Consider the following 8548-nt stretch of genomic DNA (forward strand, 5'->3'; position numbering starts at 1 on the left):
AACTGAAGAAATATTTTAAAACTGTGTTTAAATTTCATCATTAGAACTTATATAATTGTACTCACCAAGTCTGTCTTTGACCATGGGCACACTTTCAGGTAATACTATTAATTCAGAGAAACTCAGAAATTAAAAGGTCCCAAAAGAGCATAGCATGACTAGCTTGAAAGTTTCCTATCCCAGAGGCTACTCTCTATAGTAAATATATGCCTCACACTCCCACGATCACTGGTCACAACAGAAAATGGATTGTTTTGCTGAAATATGACTTTGTTTCAGATTCTAGTTAGAATATGAACAATGCTTTATCCATGGGAAAAAATGTGGTGAATTATGGTGTCTCTCGGGTAAGAAAATATAATTTATACTCTGTAAATTTCTTAATTTCTCCCTTAATTACCTTCCCCTGTCACACTGAAAACAACTTCAAAATGTTTTAATACCATATATCCATACATATTAATTGGGATGGAAGTTGTGCATACATTGCTTCATAGATACCAGAAATATCAAAGGTTTTTTGTTTCTCTCAGCTACATCCTGGTACTTCTGGACTTCCTATAGCATCAAAAGATATGTCTTCTATACAGTCACATAGTGCCTTCAAGGCCCTGGTTGAGGACGTTTTCATGTTCTCACAGCACCACAATCATCAGGTTCCACAATTTTCATGGGTTAAGTAACTCTTCCAGGCACAGATATGTACTATAATTAATAGAAATTTCCGACATGGAGAAAACTGATTATTAATGATTTAGCTCAGAAAGAAGCCTAATAGAAAACATGGATGAAAATATCTCAAAAGCTATTAACAGTCAAGAGTTACCATGGAAATGGAATGGATGCTCTTGGAACAGCAGGAGATATAGAATGCTATCACAGAAGGAGAAGGACTAAAGTCAGGGAACACTGGGTGTGCATCCCTGTCATGCTCTCTCTTAGCCCTGAGACTTCTAACAGGTTGCACTGAGAATCAACCTCAGAATAGTAAGACATATTTCATGGGGTTATTGTGAAGATTAATTTAGACAATATAGTGAAAGTTTCTAGCACATAGGATGCATTCAGAGAGAGACAGAGAAACACACAGAGAGACAGAGACACTTAGTTTTGACATGATCCTGAAATTAGCAGCTCCAAAAGGAAAACTGAAAATTTTTTCACATTTTTTTTCTTTTTTTCTTTTCTTAAGTTTTGATTCTCTTTGGTGAGTTCTGCTTTCAAGTCTTTTGATTCTACACATACTCTTGGAAACTGGAGATTTATCTCTCCCACCTAGAACATGCTTGAAAATTTATTATAATGGTATTATTAATATGGATATTAACATAATTATTTTAGCAGTAATATTTTACTTTAGTAACTCAACTAAAACAATATTAACAATTTTTAAAGCCTGTATTAGCTAAAAAAGAAGACATAGACTTTTACTTCTTTGATATAACCTACAGCTCCTTGGGTCTTTTCTTTTTCTTTTTCTTTTTTTTTTTCATCTAAAGAGCCCAGAAATGATGAGTGTGCAGTAAGAAAATATTCTATAAACTCTTGTTGACCATATTAGAAAAAATTAAAAGCCTCTTGTACATTTAGCACTTCCTAATTTTGTTTTTATTTCATCCTTGATATCTGATAATGCTAATGAATTTTTTTTAAAATCATCAAAAATTTCAATTATAGACAACAGTGAGGGTAAGTCCAGACTAAATTAGAGGAAATCCTGAAGCAATTAGTGCCAAGAACAATAACAGAATTATTATAGATACAGAGAATATATTTCATACAACTATTGGCTATTTATATTTCTTCTTATGTCAATGCTTTTTCATAGAACATTAATTCTTAAGAAGCATCTTTTTTTTCTTGACTCATAGAAATCATATTTCTTCTCAAAAAACTAAACTCTTCTCTAAACCAACACTCTTTCCTAATTCTAATAGGTCCTCTGTTAACTGTGCTTGGCCATTTACCTTTTGTTGACATCGTTTTCCAGCAGTAAAATGAGTATGATTGTTATTGTGAGTGATTAAAAATGTTTTGTATAGCTCTGAGTTATATAGAAAAAAATTTAAAACTATATAGCTGTTCCCAACTTTGATAGAGGGCTAGGAACACCAGTCATCAAGAACTTAGTAATGGCTGTTAGAGATAATTGATCTATATGGCAAAGACTGAGATCCAAATATTTGTAAAAGAAGAAGGAGGAGGAGGAGAAGAAAAGAGGAGAAGAAAAAATGGGAGGAGAGAGAAAAAAGTTTAAAAGAGACATATATAAATCTACTTTCCAGCTTAATAGGAATTTTAGATTTTTTAAGTAATTTAAATAGCAAAAATACCTCTTTTAGAGACAAACTTAAACTTTCTCTAACTTGTGATAAGAACTTTAATTAATTTGTGTATGTAATTTACTCTGCCAAAGATTGTTTGGGAGAACATATACTTCAAAAATCATGATAAAGCATATGATACTGAATGAAAATGGCTTCCTATGGACAGGCTGGAAATGGAAGAAATTACCTAACTCTAAAATTGTAGCCAGAGCCTCAGGACCCAAGGACCCTGTCATGTGTAACACAAAAAAATATTTCTCTCAAGTACAGTGACACAGTCTCTCTCCCAGTGCTCATCACAGCTTTTGGATCATTTTAGACATTGCAGAGAATTCCAGATTTTAGTTTCTCAGAAGCTATCTTGTTTCAAATAAAAAACTTAACACCAGATTCTGTGTTCTGTAGTCCTTGATAATGTCTAGCAAAATAGGCTTTCAAACATATTTTAGAGTTCGATATTCAAGACTCAACTTCAGGGCTCAGCTGTGGCGAAGGTATACTTCAGGCTTTGAGTAATTTCTTGCAGGTTACGAAAGCTTTGAGTTTTATGAACAGAGAATATTTCTTCCAGATGCTCATGATTTATCCTTTCTCTATGCCTAGAACATTCATTCTTTCACCTTCTCCTTGATTTATCTGCTCTTCTACTTAGTTAACTGTGAAAAAGTTTTGTCTCTTTGACAAGACTAGTATTAATATCTTTTTTAACTGATTGATTCATGTATTTAAGCATTAATAACAAATCATTAACCTTCAGTCATGTGCTATTATTTTAATTTTTCAAATTTACATATAAAAATATTTTTCTACCATATATCCACTACACAAAATGCCATTTTAAAAAGAAGTTATTTTATCTCAGATCCACAGTATTGAATTGATTATAATCCTTGATTCAGAACATATTCTCATTATTTTTCCATGCCCATTTTGTATTTGTCTATTTACTAAAAAAATTATACCTATGAAAACATGACCTAATACAAGAGCTAAACAATTGTTAATAACATACAACTGCTATGTGTTCATCCTCATGCTGACCCTCAGCTTTCCCACACTTGAGGTTACTTACATTTTAGCATCTTCTCTTTTTGTACATAGTTTTATCATTTATACAGTTCCTGCAAAGTATAGTTATTTTTCTATTGCTTTTTACCTTATTAAAATGATGCTGAATGGATCTGCTTTGGATTTTTTCCCCTTTATTATTATATCTTACTAAGATATAACTATATCAGTATATATAGCTGTATTTTATTTGTCACAATAATATTGTATTGTCCAGCCTACAAGTATTATTATAAATTTCTCCTTATATACATATGCAAGAGTTTATCTTGGGTATTTAAATGGAATGAAATGGCTAGGTCGTAGATGTGTGAATGTTGAAGTATATAAGATAAGGCCCAAAGTGATTATATCAGTATACCCTCCTATTAATAATGTATAAAAGATCCTCTTCTCCTGATTCACATACTGTTTACTCAAAAGTTGAATTTCATGTTTTTTCTTCAGATGAATTTAAAACAAACTGTACTAAATGGAAGAAGTTAACCAGTCTGTGGTGTCAGAGTTTATTATCCTTGGGCTATGTAACTCATGGGAGCTCCAGGCCTTCCTCCTAGTGATATTTTCTTCACTTTATTTGATCACCATTTTAGGCAACATCTTCATTATGCTCCTAATTATCACTGACCATCATCTGCACTCCCCTATGTATTTCCTGTTAGCCAATCTTTCATTCATTGATTTCTGCCTTTCCTCAATCACCACCCCTAAAATGATCACAGACTTTCTCAAGGAAAACAAGACCATCTCCTTTGGAGGCTGCATGTGTCAGATTTTCTTTGGACATTTCTTTGGAGGGGGTGAGATGGTGCTGCTTGTGTCAATGGCCTACGACCGTTATGTGGCCATCTGTAAGCCACTTCATTACTCCAGCATCATGAACAGACGCATGTGCATTCTGTTAGTGATGACGTCATGGATCGTTGGCTTTGTGCATTCAATAAGCCAACTAGCTATGATTATAAAGCTCCCCTTCTGTGGACCCAGGGAATTGGATAGCTTTTTTTGTGATATTCCATTGGTAATAAAGCTAGCCTGCATGGATACCTATGTTCTAGAAATGTTGATAAATGCTGACAGTGGGGTACTGGCAACCATCTGCTTCATACTGTTGCTGATATCTTACACATATATTCTGTTTACTGTCTGCCTTCACGCTAAGGATGGAGCATCCAAGGCTCTCTCCACCTGTACTGCCCATATCACAGTGGTGGTGCTGTTCTTTGGGCCTTGCATCTTCATCTATCTGTGGCCACTCAGCATCACATGGGTGGACAAGTTTCTTGCTGTATTTTATGCGGTCATTACACCTCTCCTAAATCCAGCTATTTACACTCTAAGAAACAAAGAGATTAAAAATGCCATCCAGAGACTACGATGCTAGCATGTGGATTTCTGTGATATTTCAGGGTCTTACATTATCAGAATGTCCACTGTAAGCTCCCTAAATTAGCCACTCTTGTCTTATGTGGGACTGGGAAACATTCCCCAATTCATACATGAAAATCGGATGTATCTCCAGATGTAAGTTTTACATCAATTCTCTTATAGTCCACAATCATTTATTGATCATTGAATGCAAAATGATTTGGGAAATTTGGCTAGTCTTTATAAATATGATTTTGGTTGTGCTCAAGGATAAATTGAAGTTAATAACAATGTTAATGTTACTTATTACTGTTGGTGTTGCTACTTCAACACCCACCACATATCTTGAAATTCTTTATTATGCTAAGCATTTTCTTGAGTAAGGAATTGCACATAGATCTTCTCTAAATTTTTGTCAATATGTCAATGCATTGAATATTGCTATCTTTATTCTTTAATGGATAAATTTGTTTCTCAATTAGTTAACATTCTAACTACCTATCTATCTGAAAAGATGGTATAAAGGTAATCATTATTCATTTTACGTCACATTCAGAAAAAAATTGAATTATAACTATAATCTGGAGAGAATGCTGTTCCCTCAACTTCATGTTTTAGTAATTTGTGAAAATTATGTAATTGTCTATGGAAGATATACATTAAATAGAATGATGGGTATACTAACAACCTTTAAGTATTTTACTACTTTTCTTTCTATTTATAAGTGGATGAAAGGGTTTAATATCTATACCAATAAAATCAGGGGAAAAGTGTTATAAAACTTAGAATAAACTATTTGTTTAAGTCATTGTAGTGTTCAGGTGGCCTGTAAGCAACTAGATTATATACAATATTTGTGAATTGTTCATTACTATATATAACAAAACTTTTAAGAATTCTTCCTACACCTTGCCTCAAAAAGATATACATGTTTATATCCCCTCATTTGAAATTCATGGAGCCAGATGTATTTAAAGTTTCATATTACCTTTTAGAGATAACATGGTCCTGCTAACTTAGATAGAGTCTGAGGCATAGACCCTTAAATAAAACAATCACTATTTCTGCATATAAATGTATATGTGTGTATAAATACACACACACACACACACACACACACGGTGTCCCCAAAAATTTATGCACACTTTAACAGCTGACAGCTCAATTTTGAGAAAAAGAAATTATTTTAATAAATACTGCCTTTCTAATTATTCAAAGTGTGTGTATACCTTTTCTGCAGACACCCTATATTTATCTGTTCTGATTTTTAAATTTTCCTAATTTCTGTACATCAGTTTAGATAATACCTATTGACTTGTCTGAATCTATTGATCCTTTCTTCTGCTGTGTCCAGTCTGTTTTTTAAGCTTACTTGAATTCATAATTTCATATGTTTCCTTTTCAGTTATAAAATATCACTTGGTCCTTTCTTAAAACCTCTCTCACACATTTTTTATGTTTCAAAAAAATATATAAATTTGATTATTCATATCCTGGATTTGATTCAGAGGAAAGTTGCACATTTCATAGTTTCCTCAAAAGTTTGAGTATATTAGCTGTAAGTTAATTCACTTGAATCCAGGAAGGCTGATATCTGAGGTCATACTTTCAGCAGATTCTAAGTCTGTAATCTATGCTTTTTCATGAACTTCCCATAAACACTTTCTGGGACTTTAATTCAGTTGCCAAACAAGTTGTTTAAAAAACAGATGTTGTGATAATTGAATGTAACCCCATCATAAATTATCTATTGTAAATATTATGGAGTGATGCCTTTGGAAAAAAAATAGGCCCAAATTTTATATAGTTATTTAAGCATTTGTATTACTTGAAGTTGCTTGAAAATTTACAAAGTAATTTATGGCATATGAGTTATTTAGATCTTCCTCAAACTCAGGAGTTGACTAATTAGTCTCCTCATTGCCATCTTCATATCCTTGTTCCTCAATGTATAGATAATAGGATTCAGAATGGGTGTAATCAGAAAGTCCAAAACAGGAAGAAACTTATTCACTGCCACTGTGGGCAATGGCCATATGTAAACAAAGATGCATGGTCCAAAGAACAAAACCACCACAGTGATATGAGCTGAGAGAGTAGAAAGGGCCTTAGACAAACCACCTAAAGAGTGTTTCCATACAGTGACCAGGATGAAGATATAGGAGATAATCAACAAGAATAAGGTGGCCAAGGAAATAAACCCAGTGTTGGCAGTAACGATGGATTCCATTCTGTAGGTGTCTGTGCAAGCAAGTTTGATAAACCAAGGAAGGTCACAGTAAAAGCTATCTATCTCATTAGGACCACAGAAAGGCAAATGAACAACAAAAGCTATCTGGACCCCTGAGTGAATGAGGCCTATAACCCAAGCACCAGAAACAAACAAAATGCACATTTGTGGACTCATGACCGTCAGGTAGTGGAGGGGCTTACATATGGCCACATATCTATCAAAGGCCATGGCAATGAGCAGCACCATCTCAGATCCCCCCAGGGTGTGAAGGACAAACATCTGGATGACACATCCCTGGAAGGTTATGGTTTTGTGCCCAGAGTATAAATCAGATATCATCTTAGGAACTGCTAAAGTTGAAAGACAGAAATCAATCAATGAGAGGTTGGCTAAAAAGAAGTACATGGGGGAATGTAAATGACAGTCGAAAGTCACTGTAAGCACAACAAGAAGGTTTCCTAGAACAATTGATACATAAAACACTGTAGAGAAGGCCAGGAGGAAATGCTGCACTGGTTTGTAGGTAGAAAGTCCCAGGAACACAAATTGAGACACTTCAGAATAATTTGCTTTATTCATTGACTTTGTGTTACCTGAAAAACAAATAAAAATAATTATAAAAGAATGCACCAGAGATATTGAAAGAAGAGGTGTTACTGGGTTTTAAATTCTGATATTAAAGAGAAATCTTCACTACCCATCACAAAAATCCTTTGAAAAGTCATACAATAGTTTATTAATTTAACATGTATTCACTGAGCAACTACCAGGAAGGCCTTCTAGATGCTTGCATTGTGCCACATTCTAGAATAAAACAAACACCCTATCTTTCTATAGTTTGTGGTCTAGTTGTGAAGCTAGGCATTAAATAACTAATTGTATAATTAGATGATTAATAATAACTTCAAGTAATGCAAATGCTTAAATAATTATATAAAATTTGGGGGGTTTTCTAAAGGCACCACTTTATAATATTTAGAATAGATAATTTATTATGAGGTTACATTCAATTATCACAGTACAGTGGGGCCTTGACATACGATTGTCCCGACTAACGAGTTTTTTGAGATACCAGCTGTCTCTCCGCTGATTTTTTGCTTTGAGTTGACAGAGTAATTTGAGTTAACGAGCTCCTTAACGAGCTCCTTAACGAGCTCGGTCTCGGAACGAATTAAACTCATAAGTCAAGGCCCCACTCTATCTCTTTTATAAACAAGTAGTCTAGCAAATGAATTAAAGTCCCAGAACTTATTTGGGACTAACTTAAAGGTAGTAACTTATTTGAAAAAAAAAAACACAAAGGGCTATGCAAACTATAAGAAGTTAAATAAGTGAAGAAGGATAGGAAGAGTGATCTATCCAGGGGAAAGGCCATGGGAAATATTCTGAAACATGAAGAAACAGATCAATTTGGAATAAATAAAAGACCTGTAAGGGTCCGATCAAAGTAGAATCAAATAGGGTGTGTGAAGAATTTGGTCTATATCTTAGAAGTGATAGAAAGCAATTAAGGCAGAACAATGAAATAATCATATTGTTGCTTTAAAAAGGT

At 33.8% G+C, this 8548-nt stretch overlaps 2 protein-coding genes across 2 annotated transcripts; one reads left to right on the plus strand and one right to left on the minus strand.

Moving 5' to 3' along the window:
• The first annotated feature begins 3867 nt into the window (after positions 1–3867).
• Positions 3868–4779, plus strand: LOC102251673 (olfactory receptor 4K1). The gene has a single exon (XM_005861323.1). The coding sequence runs from the start codon at positions 3868–3870 to the stop codon at positions 4777–4779; it is 912 nt and encodes a 303-aa protein (XP_005861385.1).
• Positions 4780–6639: 1860 nt separating this feature from the next.
• On the minus strand, positions 6640–7575 carry LOC102250183 (olfactory receptor 4F15-like). The gene has a single exon (XM_005861318.1). It carries the CDS (start codon positions 7573–7575, stop codon positions 6640–6642), a length of 936 nt encoding a protein of 311 aa, XP_005861380.1.
• Positions 7576–8548: the final 973 nt, after the last annotated feature.

This window comes from Myotis brandtii, unplaced genomic scaffold (genome assembly GCF_000412655.1).
Source record: "Myotis brandtii unplaced genomic scaffold, ASM41265v1 scaffold1480, whole genome shotgun sequence".
Classification (NCBI taxonomy): domain Eukaryota; kingdom Metazoa; phylum Chordata; class Mammalia; order Chiroptera; family Vespertilionidae; genus Myotis; species Myotis brandtii.

Excerpts from the sequence above, each read along its gene's own strand:
- LOC102251673 (XM_005861323.1), top strand. The coding sequence starts at position 3,868 with ATGGAAGAAGTTAACCAGTCTGTGGTGTCAGAGTTTATTATCCTTGGG.
- LOC102250183 (XM_005861318.1), bottom strand. The coding sequence starts at position 7,575 with ATGAATAAAGCAAATTATTCTGAAGTGTCTCAATTTGTGTTCCTGGGA.